Source organism: Cannabis sativa, chromosome 3 (assembly GCF_029168945.1).
Source record: "Cannabis sativa cultivar Pink pepper isolate KNU-18-1 chromosome 3, ASM2916894v1, whole genome shotgun sequence".
Taxonomy (NCBI): Eukaryota; Viridiplantae; Streptophyta; class Magnoliopsida; order Rosales; family Cannabaceae; genus Cannabis; species Cannabis sativa.
The window spans coordinates 1,771,114-1,791,576 of NC_083603.1; the positions used below are offsets into that span (position 1 = coordinate 1,771,114).

General features: G+C 31.8%; 3 protein-coding genes across 8 annotated transcripts; all 3 read right to left on the reverse strand.

The window, feature by feature from the left end:
• Positions 1-157: 157 nt before the first annotated feature.
• LOC133035396 (uncharacterized) lies at positions 158-1,190 on the reverse strand. Its single transcript, XM_061111270.1, has 2 exons — positions 582-1,190; positions 158-483 (listed from the first exon to the last, which is right to left on the reverse strand). Exons 1-2 carry the CDS (start codon positions 1,056-1,058, stop codon positions 247-249), a joined length of 714 nt encoding a protein of 237 aa, XP_060967253.1. The 5' UTR covers positions 1,059-1,190; the 3' UTR covers positions 158-246.
• Positions 1,191-4,332: 3,142 nt separating this feature from the next.
• Positions 4,333-10,925, reverse strand: LOC115709280 (uncharacterized). 6 transcript variants are annotated; one of them, XM_030637345.2, is made up of 14 exons: positions 10,771-10,925; positions 9,306-9,453; positions 9,142-9,232; positions 8,459-8,774; positions 7,348-7,581; positions 7,167-7,259; positions 6,973-7,089; positions 6,190-6,636; positions 5,800-6,054; positions 5,387-5,709; positions 5,114-5,284; positions 4,921-5,025; positions 4,694-4,838; positions 4,333-4,604 (listed from the first exon to the last, which is right to left on the reverse strand). In XM_030637345.2, exons 1-14 carry the CDS (start codon positions 10,792-10,794, stop codon positions 4,518-4,520), a joined length of 2,556 nt encoding a protein of 851 aa, XP_030493205.2. In that variant the 5' UTR covers positions 10,795-10,925; the 3' UTR covers positions 4,333-4,517. The 6 variants fall into 6 exon arrangements, with proteins under 6 accessions (XP_030493205.2, XP_030493204.2, XP_060967445.1 ...); XM_030637344.2 differs by having other exon boundaries at positions 5,800-6,063; XM_061111462.1 differs by having other exon boundaries at positions 9,306-9,464.
• A 1,671-nt stretch (positions 10,926-12,596) lies between these two features.
• On the reverse strand, positions 12,597-20,035 carry LOC115709327 (uncharacterized). Its single transcript, XM_030637406.2, has 12 exons — positions 19,715-20,035; positions 18,161-18,252; positions 17,841-18,040; positions 16,984-17,336; positions 16,470-16,898; positions 15,989-16,218; positions 15,307-15,895; positions 14,794-15,222; positions 14,399-14,708; positions 13,835-14,166; positions 13,322-13,750; positions 12,597-13,234 (listed from the first exon to the last, which is right to left on the reverse strand). The coding sequence occupies exons 1-12, from the start codon at positions 19,736-19,738 to the stop codon at positions 12,830-12,832; spliced, it is 3,822 nt and encodes a 1,273-aa protein (XP_030493266.2). The 5' UTR covers positions 19,739-20,035; the 3' UTR covers positions 12,597-12,829.
• Between the last annotated feature and the right edge of the window lie 428 nt (positions 20,036-20,463).

Here is a 20,463-nt window from a genome sequence, read left to right on the forward strand (position 1 = left end):
ATAATAGCTTAATCACATACAATAACATTATTTAGTATAAATTGCATAAAATCAGATTTTACTTTTAAATTAATTTATAGTTTTTATTCAAAATAATTTCATTCATAACATAAAAAAGAAGACTGTTAATATAACCTAACAGCTTTAACTACCCCTAGTCCCCATTAAGTGTTGTTATACTCAATAATCCCTTACATAAAAAAGTGCAAAAACAAAATAATTACAAATAATATTTTAGCATTTCCTCTAAGCTTTTCTCAATTTCTTTATGGGTTGTCGATATAACTTTTCTTCTTCTTCTTCCTCATTTTTTAAAAATAATCCCAACTTCTTTAAGGGTGTCCCATTTAATATGTTAGAAGAAGAAAAGATCTCCCATTTGGAATTTCTTGGAACATATCTAAACCAAGGCTTGTACCCGCATAACTTTTCAAGTTCTAAGTAATCCTTCATATTTTCACCAGTATCTTCAACTTGTGTAACCTGTGTTAATTATCATAATACAATTAGTTTATCATCAAAACAAAACTTTTTATATTACTATCAATTAAGATACTAAATACAAAATTTTGATAACAAACCTTTTCGATTAAAGCTAAGTGAGCTTTTCTTTCTCTAATTAGTCGTTGTAAGTTCTCCATTTTTTCTTTTTCTTCTCTTTCAGCTCTTTCTTTTCGTTGTAAATTGGCAATTCTCTCTCTTTCTTCTCTTTCTTTTTCAATCCTTGCATTTTCAAATGTTTTGCGTCGTCTCTTTTTCAACTCCTCATCGATTTTATACTTCGTGGCTGTGTAATTTGAGTTGGCACGCACGAATTTTGCAGCACGAATTTTTTCTTGTTCTTCTCTGTCTTTTTGTCGTTGTAAGTTGACATTTTTTTCTATTTCTTCTCTTTGCTCCCTTTCTTTTTCAATTCTTGCACTTTCAAAAATTTCCCGCCGTCTCTTTTTCAATTCCTCATCAACTTTATATTTTGCAGCTGTGTAATTTGAGTTGGCACACACTAACTTTGCAGCTTGAAGAGCTTTCTTCAAAGGACATTCTGAATGAAACAACATATATATTAATTATTATTAATGCATTAGGTGAATGAAACATATAATATAGACTAATAAAATATAAAAAAGTGAGACAAATTAATTACCTTTTTGGGAAGATGAAGATGGAATTACAGTCTCTTTCTCAGTCAAAAACACAGAGTGATGGTTGGTTTTTTCATTCTGTTTCAATAAACAAAAGTAAGTATTAATAATACTGAAAAGTGAACACTAATATTAAGACATGTATAGAAAGAATATAAGTTTGAACCTCTTGTACCGAAAGAATTGACTTATGATTATGATGATAATCCAGTGGAGTTTCATATTTGTTGGATGGTCTCCTTAAGAGTGATTTTCTCTTGTTAGAATTTTCTGATTCATATTTTGCAGCTGTGTAATTTGAGTTGGAGCACACCAACTTCGTAACAGGAAGAGCTTTCTTCGAAGGACCTTCTGAATAAAAAAAATATATTTATTAATAATTATTTATGCATTAAGTGAATAAAATATACAACATAGACTAATGTAATATAAAAAATGAGACAAATTAATTACCCTTTTCGGAAGATGAAGATGGAATTACAGTCTCTTTTTCAGTCATAAACACAGAGTGATGATTGGTTTTTTCATTCTATTACAATAAACAAAAATAAGCATTAATAATACCGAAAAGTTAAAACCAATATTAAGACATGTATAGAAAGAATATAAGCTTAAACCTCTTTTACCGAAAGAATTGGCTTATGATTATGATGATAATCTAGTGGAGTTTCATATTTGTTAGATGGTCTCCTTAAGATTGATTTTCTTTCGGTAGAATTTTCTATTTCATATTTTGCAGCTGTGTAATTTGAGTTGGAGCACACCAACTTCGTAACAGGAAGAGCTTTCTTCGAAGGACATTCTGAATAAAAAAGATATATTTATTAATAATTATTTATGCATTAAGTGAATAAAATATACAATATAGACTAATGTAATATAAAAAATGAGACAACTTAATTACCCTTTTCGGAAGATGAAGATGGAATTACAGTCTCTTTTTCAGTCATAAACACAGAGCGATAATTGGTTTTTTCATTCTATTACAATAAACAAAAATAAGCATTAATAATACCGAAAAGTTAAAACCAATATTAAGACATGTATAGAAAGAATATAAGTTTAAACCTCTTTTACCGAAAGAATTGGCTTATGATTATGAAGATAATCTAGTGGAGTTTCATATTTGTTAGATGGTTTCCTTAAGATTGATTTTCTTTCGGTAGAATTTTCTATTTCATATTTTGCAGCTGTGTAATTTGAGTTGGAGCACACCAACTTCGTAACAGGAAGAGCTTTCTTCGAAGGACATTCTAAATAAAAAAGATATATTTATTAATAATTATTTATGCATTAAGTGAATAAAATATACAACATAGACTAATGTAATATAAAAAATGAGACAACTTAATTACCTTTTTCGGAAGATGAAGATGGAATTACAGTCTCTTTTTCAGTCATAAACACAGAGCGATAATTGGTTTTTTCATTCTATTACAATAAACAAAAATAAGCATTAATAATACCGAAAAGTTAAAACCAATATTAAGACATGTATAGAAAGAATATAAGTTTAAACCTCTTTTACCGAAAGAATTGGCTTATGATTATGAAGATAATCTAGTGGAGTTTCATATTTGCTAGATGGTCTCCTTAAGATTGATTTTCTTTCAGTAGAATTTTCTATTTCATATTTTGCAGCTGTGTAATTTGAGTTGGCACACTCTAACTTCTCAACAGGAAGAGCTTTCTTCGAAGGACATTCTAAATAAAAAAAGATATATTTATTAATAATTATTAATGCATTAAGTGAATGAAATATACAATATAAATTAAAAAGAAAAATCAAAATAATTGAGACAAATTAATTACTTTTTTCAGAAGATGAAGATGGAATTACAGTGTCTTTCTCAGTCAAAGACAAAGAGTGTTGATTGGTTTTTTCATTCTGTTACAATAAACAAAAATAAGTATTAATAATACTCAAAAGTGAAAATTAATATTAAGAGATTATTAATAACATAATTAACCTTTGTTGATGTGTGACGCTTTTGCAACTTCGACTTGATCAAACCCAATCCACTATTAATCCTCATAATCTTCTTTAACTGTAATTATATGAAATCATCACTTAAATTTTTAAAAAACATATATGTAATTTTATTATTATATTTATATTGGTCTTAAAATAATTGTAGTAATTATTATTATTATTTATTATATTTTTTCAAAAAAAAAAAATTATTAAATAAAGTCTTATAATAAATAAATGAAAATTGCTGACCTTATTAACAATGCTCGAAGAATAATTAAGGAAGGAATATTAAGACTAATTAATAAGTGAGACCTTAATTATTTTGAATTAATTAAAAACACCAAAACGTAATAAGTATAGACCCAACACACTTACACACACATATATATATAGGCCTATTTAATTATAATTCTAATATTATTAGGATTAGTTTAATTTAACTTTGATTTTTAGAACCTGAACTAGTTTAAGTAATTTGTTTTTAATTTAAATTTAGATATGTAAAATATAAAGATAAAGATAAGATTTAATAATATCGTAATAAATTCAAATTATTACTAAAAACTAAAAACAAAGAAATTAAATTACACAACATATATTCTAAAAAATATAGGTTTTGTATTTAAAAGATAATTATAATCTTAATATCATTAGGATTCATTTAATTTAGATATTTATAATCTAAACTAGTTTAATTACATTTAAATTTAAATATGCAATAATTGAAAGAGAAACTTATTAGATGAGATATAATAATAATAATAATAATAATATTATTATTATTATTATTATTTAAAAATGATATAACATTCTTATTTAAAAAAAATAAATGAAAATTGCTAACCTTAATTAGACAATGGTGGAAGAATAAGTAAGAAATATAAGATTTAAAGGATCGATGGATTGCAGAGACTTTCAAACTAAAATATTTTGAATTTATGATCATAAAACTAAAACACCAAAATGTAATATACACATATATATAGGTCTATATTTAATCATAATCTTAATATCATTAGGATTTCTTTAATTTGATCTTGATATTTATAACCTTTTTTTAAAAAAGATTTAAACATTTAATATTGATTGATATAATCCTAATATCATGAGAATTATATTTATAACTAAATTAACGGTAATTTATAAAAATAATTTTTTATTTATGAAGTTACGACTCTGTCCATTTTAATTGGATATATAAGTTCAAAATCAGCATTTTTGAAATTTGTTTGTCCATTTTTTATTTTTTATATACAAAAATAATTTTAATTCGTAGAAACTGTAAAATTAATTGTGCCCTTAATTTTTTTTTTTTAATAAAAAATAAGCTCTTAATTTTTTTTATAGTAAATATAAAGAAGATTCACAACATTTCTATTTACATTAACAAACTAATTAACTTATGGCATCCATTCGATTAGGTTAAACGCCCATTCATCGCGTACTTCATTGATCTCTTCTAAAGTGTACGGATTCTTTTCGCTACACTAGAACAAAAAAAAATCAAACTAATTAGATAATTAAAACAACAATTAAATATAATTAAGATCACTAATGACCTTTTATAAATACTTACATGAAAATTAAGCCACCGAATCGGTGCCTCATTCGTAACAAAGTCTTTCATCATCTTTAGAACATAGAAGCCGCATTTCGCTGTTGATGATTGACGAGGGCACTCGATTGTTCTCCATTTAGCACCGCCATTTTTGTCGAAAACCCTAAAAAATTTAAAAATAATATTTACGAAAAGTGATTTAAATTTGAAATTATAATAAAGATTAATAGGGTTAGAATGATTACATGGACATAAGTAACTTAAGATCTTCTGGTGGAGGATTTCCAAGAGCATCAAGGAAGTAACAAATTTGGTGATCTTTATCAATTATTATTAAAGTCCAATGATATCTAACATCACAATTAAGATACAAAGTTAGTTATTAATATAACTATACAAAGTTAACTAACTTGTAATTAATTGAAAAAAAAAACTTACCTCAAATGGTATGGTAATAACCAAAATTGACCTTGTATCGACTTATCTAAGCGAATCGATATCAAACGAGCTCGCTCCACTTCAATGGCGCCAACATTTGACGAAAAACTCGGTTCGAGGAATCCAATAAAGTGATTTATATCCTTGTTTGCTAATTCGGAATATAGAACTCTGCATGGAAAATTTAAACGTATTATCGTCTAACCCTACGATATCTGGAGACCAGAAAACTATAACAATTGTTATGTAAGTATCTAAGAGGGACTCGAATACCTTATATAAAAGGAAATACATGGTACTCCAACCTTCTCCATTAAGCCAAATCGGATTATATCTTCTTGAGAAATGCATAAAATATGTGGATGACCTAATAATTCAGCATCCATTTGGACTTGGAATATGAGACCTGCCTCCATATACTTTATGCTTCTAAAGAGAATCCTCAAGTACTTTGGAAGCTCATTAGGAATTTTGGAGATCAATGGGGTACTATCAATTTGATTAGGAAGTTGTATGGAAGTATGAGTCTTCTCTTGTGTCATTAGGGCAATAGGTAGAGAAACATTCTTCTCATTCTTCTTTGCTCTCTTCCGCGACTTGAATGTTTACGAAAAACAACAAAAAAATGAAAGATGTTAGTTGTTTTATACAAGTTTAGATTATAAGTTATTTTGAATTTTTCTTACTATTTCTTCGTCGCCATGAATGATCAAATGAGATGGCCACGCAACGGAATTGTTGACAACATGAGCTACTAAAGTCTTCTCGTTCCCATTTGGAATTGGAATCTCGGCATTCTTGTCCAAACACTCGTTTACCACCACGCAGTAGTTACCCTTTCCTAAGGGTTTTCCATGAATGTTCCCTTGCTTAGCTATGACTTCTCCAACGGCAACAACATCACCGTCTTTCTTGCCCAACAACTTGCACTTTTGGGTTTCCTGCAATGTCTATGATACTATTGAATTAGTATGAGATTACATTACTTATTTTATATACAGATTAAATCACACTAAACATAACATTTACCGAATTACCAAAACTCTATTATGAAATCAAGGCTTGGTAGCTGCTACCTTTGTTGTTTCGATATTCATAGGCGTGCAAAACTCCCCTACTCCCTCCATAGGTGTAGGTGTCTCGTATATTGGCGAAGTAGTAGGCATACTTGTTGAAGAATGGCCAGTTAAATTTTCTTGTAGTGTTGCAATTTGGCTTGAAAGTTCAGCAAACTTAGCCAAAAACATATCTCTTTCTTTCTTTGATTCTACTTCACGACTCTTCAGTTTTTCATCGAAAGACTGCTGCAACTTATCAAAATCTTGAAAGTACACTCCGCCATGTTGTTCTTGAGATTCTCTCACACCCTCAGTTGGCTTCGGAAAGCAGTCTATCTGACTCACCCCTTGGCTTTGGCTTCGAACTCGACGTGGGTGTTTGGAAGACCCCAACGCTTGGGTCAATACATCATTTTTCCCAATCTCTACAAGCCCACCTGCTTTTCTTTTCTCAAGCGGATTATCCTACATGTTAATTTCAATGACAAGAGTTAAAAATGAATACTTGGAAAATGATACAAATAATTTTGGGAGAAATCGTTTCGGACTTTATGTTTGCAAAAGTTACTAATCAAACCCGCAGTTTTGTTAAATGAAAATTCAGACATTGTATTTTTTAAATAAGGAACATAAAGTACCTGAGCCACCTCCAGCTCAGAGTATTTCTATTATGTTCTTTTTTTATGACAAGATCCAAATCATCATTTAACCAAACAGAGAGAGTCCAATCCATAAATTTTGTTAAACACATGATCTAAAATTATATTAGCTCAATAATTTTTTCACAACTTTGAAACTTACAGTGGCATTTGTTGTTAACTCGTCAAGCTCAGTTCGATAATCCCCTGAAGAATCTTCTGTTGCCTCCTTCCAAAGAATAGATCGGTCTATTGACTCATTTGCGCCAAATTCACTTCGCTGTATTAGAAACAAGTTAGTATGGAATCAACAAAACATTTCAAATTATTAACAAAATGATCACTTCTCTCACATACAAGATCAGCTTCTATCTCATTGTAACTACGACTTGACAATCCATGAGGAGACTTTATACCGGCGCGCCTTTCTTGTTGTTTCTTCCTATACTCCTATTTTAATTAGAAATGAATTAGTCAATCCATGAATAATAATAATGAATCAAAGTTGTTGAAATTGTTATATATGAGATACTCTTACTTGGAATTCTTTAGTTGCTCTAATGGAAACAAATTGTTTCCAAGTCTTTTCCGTAATCCCCTTATATAAAGGTGGAGGTTTTTCGAGAGCATGGGGTTTTGCTTTCAATAAGTCCGGGTTCTCCAAATATGGAGCTACGAACTTTCTGTTCAAGCTTGTTTTGAAATGTCTCCATTTAATGCTTACTGAACTCAGAATTTCTTTCCTCATTCCATCATTCAAGTAGAAAGCTTCCTGTGAAATTTGACAATTAATTAGTAACTTGAACGAACGACATATAAACATTTTCCACCGAATATCCATTATGTGTCTGAACATCCAAGAGACTCAACAATTACACAAGACATGTTAATAATCTAAAAAGGTACACAAATTGCAGAATCAAACACAGGCAACAAGAAGAAAACAATGGCATGTTCGGTGAAATGGTAGAACAACTCGACAATAAAATAACAAGGAAGACTCGTTAGTCATGACAAATCATTGCCATCAAGAAATTGAAAATGGATAAGTATGTAAGGCTAATTAAGATTTTCGCCTCTTGAATTTTGACATACCCCAAACTTTTAAGACTATTAAAATTCTCCCCTAACTATTTAAGATTGTTGGATTCAAAGACCTTTTATCCAATTCTGTTCAATTTTACAAATGCGGCAATTATCCATATACATAATTGTGCCCCCCAAATTTCGATATTTACCAAATTGTGCCCCTCCCTTGCCTTAGAATTTTTGTTATTATTTGTAATTATGGTTTTTCTTCCACCATAAGGAAGACTTTTAATATATATCGGGGAGGATCCTGTCAATGACATAAGGATCTCTTCTCCTTTTTCAAAAAAATTGTGCCCCTCCCTGAACTTTCATCCACGTCAGACTTCCGTCAATGAAATTGGACAATAGTTTAAGGAGAATTTTTAACTGCTTGAAAAGTTCAGGGAGCATATATATGTCAAAGTTCCAAACAAAAAACCTTATTAGCCTAAATTTAATTACACCAAACGCAGCAATTACCCAATTACACGAGCAAGAGATTACTTCAAATTTTTAATTAATTAGTAACACAAACTACACTATAATTATAAATGTGCAGCTAAGTTAGGAAAACTTACATTTACATCTTTCCATAAGTTATCTAATATTTCAGCAGGAACATGGCGCCAATGGTCGATTGTTATCGGCACCATTGTCTTCGCCTGCATTCCTAAATAACATTGCAGCTCTCTATTTGGAGTCCCAATAGATTTTCCTTTCTTGTTGAACTTCAAGTGTCTCTTAATTCCATTGAGTTTATCAGCAATTATTTTTGCCAATTTCACTACCCCTTTAGTCGTCGAACTATTCTCCTCCTCTTCATTCGGGTCATCAGAAATGATATCTTCGACCTCCTCATCCTCATCGATCTCATCATCAGGTTGGTCCATGATCCTGTCAAAATAAGAAAGAATAATTATTATTAGAAATCAATAACAGATATTTGAAATAAAGACAAACAAACACACATAAATTGAATAATAATTATCAGACAAAAATTTTACTATCCAAAATCCAACGCAATCTTAGCCTGCATCTGCTCCAATTGTTGATTTTATTCCTTCAAAACTCATTTTAATATCTCTGAATTTGTTGTCAAAAGTTTCAACATCACCAAAGTAAAATAAAATATTAACTAAACATTTTCTTAATCACTAATAAGTATATTATATATAGACCCAACCAAACACAAAAGAATGCTCAAGTTAAAGATAACAAAAATAGATAAACTGAAGATCAGGACTCAGGATAGGTTACCCACCTCCAAATATCTGGTGGAGAACTTGAATGGTCTCCTTCTATAACATTTGAAATTGAATGATCAAGTTGAGGAACATCCTTAGTTTTACCACCTACATAAACATAAACTATCTTACTCGTTCAAATAACAAAAATCTTTTGTCTTTTTTCACAAAGATTTCTTACCTTTCGGCTCTTTGAAGGTGGATGACCTTGTTGCTCTGGTCCCTGAGAATTGTTTGTTACTCATTGCTCTTGTGACAGCTCTATCTTTCTTTGCAGATTCTTTCAATATCGAGTCACCGCCAGTTAGGCATGATTCACAGACCCTGTCCTATGAAACAACTGAAAACCTCAAGATAGAAAAATCACTCATAATTTACTATCAAAGGTATTTATTTTCATACATTATTGCCAATATAAAACACTTATGTTAATAAGTATTATGATCATATTCAAAGCAAGAGTGATACTTAAACAACAAATCTATCTCACATAAAGATCGTTTCGGTTATATACAAACTCACAAAGATAAATTAGAATTAAAGAAAGTCAGGGCTCTCTTACACATGTTCACAAGCAAAGCTTTACTATATTATATTGAAGCCTGTAGAAACTGGTACGTACTCATCAAGCAAATTAAGCCATTAAAAAGGAAATAAATAAGAGCCAACCAAAGGAATTTCTCTTGCTTCTAATTAAGTCCTTAAGCAAAACCAATATATATCTCATTCTATCCAACCAGTGTTAAATTTCCAATAAAGGGACCCAACTGGAAATCACACTCAGTTTCATCCTAGCTATAAATTTGTTACTAGAACTATTATAATATTACCTTATAAAAGACAAATCAAAAAGGGAAAAAAGGAATAGTATACTGATGAACACCACTCACAAAAAATGAGCTCCAATTGATTCCAAATAACAAATCTTCTTGATAATATATGAGTTCACTTTTGATGGGTATTACCCATGAATGGATATTATTACGAAATGTAAGTATCTATACCGAAATTTGCTATCTAATTAAAAAATATCACTCATTTTTACATTGAATTGGCTATTATATGATTAAGGTTGTTGTTCAATCACTTGAGAGAGATAACAAAAGTTGAGATACAGTTAGATATTTTCGATATAAACATATTTTTCATATAGTGTTAAAAGAGAGATTTTTAATTAAGAAGCTAAATTAATCATAAAAACTCAAATTTTCCATAATAACCATAGGATCAAAATCAAATAGTTTAATATGATCTTATCTAAAGACCTTTTCTTTTTTTTTTTTTTAAGAAGAAAACTTTGATCACCAGACTATGCATGCAAATGCAACTGAAACTTTATAACCCTTATAACATAAACAAACACTTTAATACAAGAAAAAAGTCATCTTTGAACCCAAATCAAATACAAGAAATGGGTATTCGGTATTCAGTCTCCTTTTTAATCCAAGAAACCAAATCAACCCCTTCAATACATAATAGCTTTGATAAACAAAACCCTTTTCAATTCATGCAATTTTGTAAAGTCGGAAAACAACATGGTCCAAGATTTTTGTACCCTGATAGAGAAAGTGAAGTAGGGTCTGCAAAAATGGACAACAACAAACAAACAAACAAAAATGGGAAATGTTGAGAGAGATTTTGGTTACCTTGGTGTGGCAGTGGCTACCCATTTACTGGCCTTTCGTCGGTACCATTTTCCGGGAAAGTGGGTAGGAAAATGTTGATTCTATCCCGCCCTTTTATCAAAAGAGTGAACTTTTTTTTTCCTTACAGATGAAAAAAAAAAGAGGGAAATTTATGATTAGAGGAAAAAAAAATTGTTTAAGTAAATATAATAATTTTTTTTAGTTTATTTTTTATTTTTTCTTAAAAATAATTTATATTTTAATCAAATTTTTAATTATTTTTTATTTTTTAAGATACAAATATAAAAAAATTTAATTTTTTGTTAAAAATTCTGAATTTGTTTAAATTATTTATTGGATTTTTAATAATCTTAGTTTAATTTTTAAGATACATATTTATAAATAAAATAAAATTTGAAATAATTTTTTAAAAAACAATTTATGTTTTTTTTAAGTAAATTTAATATTTTTTAATTAATTAAATATTTTTATCAGATTTTTTAATAATTTTAATTAATTTTCAAAATTAATAGAACATTATAATATTCAAAATTAATTTTTTTAATAAAATAAGACAAAATTTTGTATTAGTCAAAGTTGAAAAGTAATAATATTAATTTTTAGCGGTAAAAGAAACGGGATTTAACAAAAAAGACATAATTATGTAATTGTTATATTTCAGGGAAAAATTTTAACAAGTCATTTTAAGGGACAAGATCAGGTAGTGTCAAAAGTTCAAGTGGCAAAAATACTAATTATTCAAAAAAAAAAAAGCCAATTAGGATTTTTATCTCCCGAACTTTGACATGTACAAAATCATGCCCCATGTACTTTACAGGCCGTTAAAATTCTCCTTGAACTATTGAAATTATTGGATTTAAGGATTTTTATCTAATTTTACTAACAGATTTCTAACGTGGATTAAAGTTCTGGGGGCACGATATGGTATATGTCAAAGTTTAAGAGGTACAATTTAATAGATATCAAAATTTAGAGGGTCACAATTCAGTACATGGACAATAGCTGCATTTGTAAAGTTGAGTAGAATTTGACATAGGTCCTTAAACCCAATAATCTCAAAAGTTTATGGAAAAATTTTAACGACTTGAAAAGTTTGGAAGCATGATTTTGTACATGTCAAAGTTCGGGAAGTAAAAATCCTAATTAGCTTTTTAAAAATACATTTTTGTTATTTTATTTGGTTGCACTTCGACTATGTTTGGTAGGGGATCGAGAGGATGGAGAGTTGATGAAGGATGTAGAATAGAAGGTAGGGAGAGTGAAGTAACAATCCTTTTAAGATGTTTGGTAAAAGATATAGTAGTAGAAGGATGGAGTATTTATTTATAAAATTATTATATAATCCTTATAAATATTTTTTTAATAATATATTAAGAGGGGTAATTGTAATTTTAAACAATTAAAAAGAGAGAGTATGGACTCTTCCATTAGTGGAAGAATTATAAATTAAAAATTTGGAAGAATTTGCTCTCCATCTAACTATTTCTTCCCTCCTCCAATCTCTCTTGCCAAACAAAAAGAATTGTTATCTCTCTCCCACTTCACCCCATTAAAAAAATTTAATCAACAAAACAATATAATATTTATTTTATTTTATTTTTGAAAGAAAAAGTAACTTGTTTTAGGAAGGACTAAAGAGCACTACTATTGTATACTAGTTAAGTAATGGATCTTACTGGTGCCTCTTAATAACATTTACATTTGGCTTAAAGCAATGAAACATTGTTAATAGAGCACCATTATCTTAATATTAATTGTTACAAATTAATAAGTGAAGGGAATCATATTAATTCCAAGAATTTGGGGTTGAGACCCCATATTACTTGTTTTCTTCTTTTGTAACTATGAATCTCATTCATCTAGCAAAAAAAGACAATTTTTATCCCATTCTAGGCTCTTATCAAAATCATAGCCATTGAGCTTCTTTTACCATATGACATCTTAACTTAAGAGTTTAGCATAGTATAGTCTCTACTCTACAACAGTCCAACTTCTACATTGATCATCTACACCAGTTTACATTTTTCATTCATTGCTAGAAAACTCATGCTTTTTTCTATTAATCGGGTTCAAGGTTCGTTACACATGTTGGTTGTGTTGTGTCCAACTCAGGCGTTACTGCATGAGACGACGAGCCTCTCGCAGACTCCATGAATGCTTTCATCATGGCTTCTTGTCGGCGTAAGAATTCTTCTTGTTGTTGTTTGAAGAATTCTTCTTGTTGCCGAAATTTTTCTTCAAACTCTCTTCTTAACGCTTCAACTTTGGAGTTTTCCAAAGCTTCTTTTGCTTTCCCCTTCCTTGACACGGGCGTTGGAGTGTCAAAATATTGAGTGGGCGTCACGCCCACTCCCACACCCCTAACATGCCCTCTATTCTCGGGGGTGCCTATTGCCATAGTAAGCAAATCATTAGACCCTTCGGGTTTCCACTTCCCCTCGGTTTGCAGCCGTTTAAAATGATCCTATTAAACAAACAATAAAACGCTAATCACATACTTAGTATTGTGAAAATAACAACAATTAAAAGAAGTATTTCGGTATAAACTTACAATGTTAGCTTTCACTGAAGCCGCCTCAACAGACAACTCTCCCTTCTTGTTCGTTCGGCCTAATGTCCACAACTCGGCCCTATCAATCTCAGTTATTTGGCCATCACATTCTTTCATTAGTTGCTCCTCCTTAGAAATATAACCTCCCCTCGACATGTTATGATTGTGAGAATGCTTAGCTCGTAACACTTGCATTTTCTTTCTCTTCTCGGCCCATTCTGGACTCAGTCTAACTTTGACAAAGTTGTCCCAATCGATTTTTTTTATCACCGATATATATCCTCTCGGTGGGTGTCTCAGCTTGTCGGGTTTAGTGTATCTATGTTTTTCTATCCAACAATTGGTGAGGTTTGTTTTGAAGTTCTTCCAATATTTGCCACTCTTCTGTAAAATCTTTTTCCTTGCTTTAGGATCTATCTCAAAAGTCTCCTGCAATTACAAGCAATCGATTATAATAAACTCATACCATGAAACACATTACAAACAACACATGTTATGATAATAGACTCATACCTCAATGATTTTCCATAGTTTATTTTTCTCGGAAATAGGAACTTTTGCCCAACTGTCATGCTTAATGTTAACAGTTCTGCGTACAATGGATCCAAGTGTCGATATGAACTTTGTTCTTGCTGGGCCAACGACTTGACCAAACTCATTGAACACTATTGGTGTGCGTATACCCTCACTTCGGGCTTTAAATACCTCACGCATCAATGTCGGTCCTCTACCAGCAACATAATTCTTTATCTCCTCATCACCACTCGCGTTCTCATCATTATCGAACCCCTCAGCATCATCCATTTCCTCACCACTATCCTTGGGAAATGGATGATCATCATCATCTAAAGGATTTATATTTGTGAAAAGAAAAAGCAATCTGTATGTCATTTCACACTTCACAAATCATAAAAGCACACCGATAGTTTGAAAAAAGGCGCATTAGCTAAGTGGGATCATAAGTAATGTAAGGACTTATGGGAAATCAAATGTAGATCTTCCTATTCTCTTTAGGGAGTTAGTTAGCATTTGAGATAAATTAGTTGTGCAAATTTTTAGTTAACAGAGATTTCTGACCTTTTGACTCGTTGAGGTTAACGGCTTCTTCATGAGGTTCTAACATAACATTTTTCTGCAGATTTGAAACTTGCTCATTGGTCGTATCTCTTGTCACAGCTTCATCGACCCGGGTGTTATTTGAAGTTTCTTTTGCTTTCCCCTTCCTTGACATGGGCGTTGGAGTGTCAAAATATTGAGTGGGCGTCACGCCAACTCCCACACCCCTAACATGCCCTCTATTCTCTGGGGTGCCTATTGCCATAGTAAGCAAATCATTAGACCCTTCGGGTGTCCACTTCCCCTCGGTTTGCAACTGTCTGTAATGATCCTGTTAAACAAACAATAAAATGCTAATCACATACTTAGTATTGTGAATTAACAACAATTAAAGAAGTAATACAATATAGACTTACAATCTTAGCTTTCACTGATGCCGCCTCAACAGATAGCTCTCCTTTCTTGTTAGTTCGGCCTAACATCCACAACTCGGCCCTATCAATCTCAGTTATTTGGCCATCACATTCTTTCATTAGTTGCTCCTCCTTAGAAATATAACCTCCCCTCGACATGTTATGATTGTGAGAATGCTTAGCCCGTAACGCTTGCATTTTCTTTCTTTTCTCGGCCCATTCTGGGCTCAGTCTAACTTTGACAAAGTTGTCCCAATCGATTTTTCTTATAACCGATATATATCCTCTCGGTGGGTGTCTCAGCTTGTCCGGTTTAGTGTATCTATGTTTTTCTATCCAACATTTGGTGAGGTTTGCTTTGAAGTTCTTCCAATATCTGCGACCCATCTTTAAAATCTTTTTCCTCGCTTTAGGATCTATCTCAAAAGTCTCCTGCAATTACAAGCAATCGATTATAATAAACTCATACCATGAAACACATTACAAACAACACATGTTATGATAATAGACTCATACCTCAACGATTTTCCATACTTTATTTTTCTCGGAAATAGGAACCTTTGCCCAACTTTCATGCTTAATGTTAATAGTTCTGCGTACAATGGATCCAAGTGTAGACACAAACTTTGTTCTCGCTGGACCGATAACTTGTCCAAACTCATTGAACACTATCAAAGTGCGTATACCCTCACTTCGAGCGTTAAATATCTCACGCATCAATGTTGGACCTCTACCAGCTACATAATTCTCTACCTCCTCATCACCGCTCATATTCTCATCATTATCGAACCCCTCAGCATCATCCATATCCTCAGGATCATCATCTGTATGATTTATGTTTGTGGACAATATTGTTCCCGTGATTCCTGAAGATAGCTTAACAACTTCTTCATGAGGATCTAACTTAACTTTACCAGTTTCTACTGGATTTGAAAATTGGTCACTGGTCATTGCTATGGTCACCGCTTCATCTTCTTGGAACGAAGAAGTCACAACAGCATCTTCCTCTCCAGATTCTATAAGAATCGAGTCACTGCTGATTCGGCAAGATTCACACACCCAATCTTTAGAGACCTCGTTTCTCACTTTTCTTCGCATGCAATAACTGTAAAATCATAAAGATAATTCAATAGTTAAAATTAGAACAAGGAAAGGATGTGCGGTACTCATGCTGAGAGAGGGCGAGAGAGAGTCTTACACATGTTCGCGAGTTGTGTTGCATACAGAACAGTTTACACGTAAAATTTCATCAATGCTGGTTTTATTCGAAGTTTCTTTGGCTTTCCCCTTCTTTGACATGGGTGTTGGAGTGTCGAAAAATTGGTTGGGCATCACACCAACTCCCATACCCCTAACAGCACCGCTTTTCTCATCATTAGACCCTTCGAGTGGCCACTTCCCCTCTGTTTGCAGTTGTCTGTAATGATCCTGTAAAACAAATAATAAATGTTAATCTCACAAGTATTGTGAAACAAAGGAAATAATACAGGTCGGTCAATAAGGCTGCACATGGATTAGCTCGGCATGCTCTTCGAGTAGATAGAGAACTTGTATAGTTAGATGAGATTCCTTTTGTTGGGGATTCTTGGTTTTTAAAGTTGTATGACATTATGATTTCTTTGTCAATAAAATTATTCATTGCTGCCAAAAAAATAGGAAGTAATACAATATAGGCTTACAATGTTAGCTTTCACAGATGCCGCCTCACCAGACAACTCTTCCTTCTTGTTCGTTCGACCTAATGTCCACAACTCAGCTCTATCAACCTCGGTTATTTGGCCATCGTGTTCTTTCATTAGTTGTTCCTTCTTTGACATATAACCTCCTCTAGACATGTTATGATTATAAGGAACCTTTGCTCGTACCGCTTGCATTTTCTTTCTTTTCTCAGCCCATTCTGGGCTTAGTCTTACTTTGACAAACTTATCCCAATCGATTTTTCTTATCACCGATATATATCCTCTCGGTGGGTGTCTCAGCTTGCGGGGATGAGTGTGTCTATGTTTTTCTATCCATCTTTTTGTGAGGTTTGCTTTGAAATTCCTCCAATATCTACCGCCCATCTGTAAAATCTTTTTCCTCACTTTCGAATCTATCTCAAAAGTCTCCTGCAATTACAAAACAATACATTATAGTAGAATCATAACATTAAGTACATTACAATTAACACATGTTATGATAATAGACACATACCTCAACGATACGCCAAAATTTATTTTTCTCGGCCATAGGAACCTTTGCCCAACTGTTATGATTAATATTAACAGTTCTGCGTACAATGGCTCCAAGTGTCGATGCAAACTTGTTTCTAGCTGGACCGATAACTTGTCCAAACTCATTGAACATTATCGGTGTGCGTATACCCTTACTCTGAGCTTTAATTACCTCATGCATCAACGCAGGGCCTCTACCGGCTACATAATCCTCTATCTCCTCATCACCACTCATATTGTCATCATCATCGAACCCCTCAGCATCATCCATTTCCTCATCACCATCCTCATGAAATGCATCATCATCATCGTCATCATCTAAAATTATTATATCTACGAAAACGAAAAATGTCATTTTACACTTGATAAATCAAAACAACATACAACAATTTCGGAAATGCCAACAGCTCATGAACATAAAGATGATTTTTCGTTGAATTTTAGAACGGAAATAAACATCAATAGATTGTTTCAGACTCTATGTAGTGAACCAAATGCTTTCTTAGTCTTTGCCCACAAGCACAGGTACATAACAAGCAATATACACTATACTCCCTCAAGAACGATTATCAACAGAATAAGCGAAATGGGAGAATAAGCTGCCTTCAAGATAAGAGCTACAACATCGCAATTCAAGTTTTGAAATAAAATGAAAAGTGGGATGATAAGTAATGTAAAGACTTAGCTATTATGATGTTAATTTTCGTAATGTATGTATCCAAACATTAGGAAATCAAATTCAGATATTTCTACTATTTTTCGAGTTAGTATGCATTCGAGACAAATTAGTGGCGCAATGTTAAGTTAACAAAGATTTCTGACATATTGACTCTTTACCATTTTCTACGGGCTTTTGCTGCGAATTTGAAATTTTCTCATTGCTCATTGCTCTTCTCACAGCTTCATCTTCTTGGAATGAAGATGTCACAGCAGCATCAGTCTCCCAAGATTTCATCATAATCGAGTCACTGCTGGTTAGGCATGATTCACATACCCAATCTTTAGGGACTTTCTTTAACTTTCTTCGCATGCAGTAACTGAAAACAGAACGACACAAAGATGCAAAGATCATTTATTTTAATGTGTTACTATAATCACATTCAATGATAAGAGTGATATACTTGAACAACATATATGAGAGAGAGAGAGAATCTTACATATGTTCACATGTTGTGTTGCATACCGAACAAGTTACAAGTAAATATTCAGAACGAGGATTATTGCTACCACATATTTCACAAACCTTTTCCTGAAGATTTAAAGGAAAAAAATCAAATTAATTATGTTTATACAAGAAATAACAACACTCAAACATACCACAGAGTAACTAATGAAACCTATATATTCCTTATCCTGAAGAAGTTCTACTCATTCAGCCAGTTGATAAGGCGAATATAGGTTTCATTAGTAAAGTACACTACGAAATTTCTCCAATATTTTGTTTTAAGCTTTGATTCTTTGGGAATCACCAATTTCGGAAGAAAGCACCAACTGCAACATAGGACTCCAAGTCTATCAAGTACCAAACTTTATCTTCACCAAATCTCTGTTAGCTCCTTCTATTCACTTTGCCATTAAGTCAGTTAATCTTGTTTAACTAATTTTTTCTGTTCCCAACTAACTTCTATATAAACAGTTCTCACTTCACTGAGAATACTGAGGAAAAGTGTTTTCGGGATTCTTGGGATTTTGTCTTGTGAGGAAACACTTGAGAGTTACAGATATTCAGAGATCCATTCTCTCAACTGTAATTGTACTTCAGAGATGATTTTCCAAGCTTGATTAGGATTAAGTTCACATAGAACTTGTCTCTGAACAGGGATACTTCTTCTTTTTTTTGTTTGATCTAAGCGTATTATTATTATACAGACATTTTTGAGTTACACAAGCTGGGATTCGATCCCAGACCCCCACACACGCAAACTCCAATAACCCCCTATTGCTACTCGAGCTAGCCTCAAGTGGTAACAAGGATACTTCTCTGTGTTCCTTGTTTCATTTCTGCATAATCTTTTTATTACTTTCATTTGTTCAAAATTAGTTCTTTGAACTTGTTTCTATTCTGTTTTCATTTGATCCTTTTAGAACTTGTGTTAAGGTATTGTTGCAGGAATTCACATCTGAATTTCCCACATATGTCCTGTTATATGATCATAGCTATAAATCTATATTACTAGCTAGAACTTCCACACTAAACTATTCTATTGTATACATTAAGTACTAACACACAACCTAAAACATTATATTATTTTTACAACCATGATGAACACCAAACAAAACAGTAAAACCCAGTTGATTAATAGAAAAAAAGAAAACAAATCTTTCTGGTCTAAATCCTTATCTCAGATTCTTTATGTTTCTCAACTTAGTTATTCACCAAACTATGCCTTCAACTAAAGTTTTGTTACTCATGCAAAAACACTTTCTGTTACCCCAAAAGCACAAGTAAAAGTCAGATTTTTTTTTTTTGTAAGGGAAAAACATAGCAAAAATAGTACTAGATTGTATATTAAAGGAAAAAGCCACTATTTTTACACACATAGCTCTAACACTAGAAATGGGTATTCCGCAATTACTGTTTTTCTCTAATCTGAAAAGATAAATCAGACTCTGTCACAAGCAGTTTAAATAAATATACCAAAAAAAATCCCCCTTTTCAATTTCTTGAAGAACTGGGCAAGAAAACAAAATATTGAGAGAGATTTGGTTACCTTGGTATGGCAATGGCTACCCATTTTTGTTGGTTTTTTCTTCTGTAAAATTCTCTTCACTGTAGCTTTGCATATATATAATTATTATTTGGGAAAAAGGGTGGGAAAAATGAGAAGAAATGCGTGTGTTGCCGGAACTGTCCCACCTGCCATTCCACTAAAGATTCAATCACATCAAGCTCAAATTGATTTAAAAATTGGAAAAAGAAAATGGGTAATTGGGTATAGTGTCTTGTTTTTTTTACATGGGTATTTGAACTTGGAAGATTTAATGTAAGATTGAATCCATGTTATAATATTATAAGTAATGTTATATATAGAATGATATTTGTTTTTCAGAATATGTGTATTTTTTAAATTTTTTTATTAAGAAAAAAAAAGATGGTGTAAATTATTTTCTCGCTCTATTAGTAGTTTAGACGATTATTGGAATCACGTGCTAGTTACAAGAGTTTTATAGTTCATTTTTCTATAATTGAATCATCGGTATGTAATTCGAGAGTTCTTATTCTATTAAGAATACTTTTCATGAAGAATTATAGTGAAATTCGAACCCTTGACCCAAATAAAAAAAAATGCTCATAAAAATATCATACAGCTACATTACACAATTCATGTATTTATGTTACCACCATAAAATTCCTAATAAAGAATCAAAATGTAATGCTAGTTTATTAAGAAAGACTTTCAATTAAATATTTTTCTATTGCTGCAAAAAGAAAAAGAAAAAAGGGAAAAGTCACTTTCTT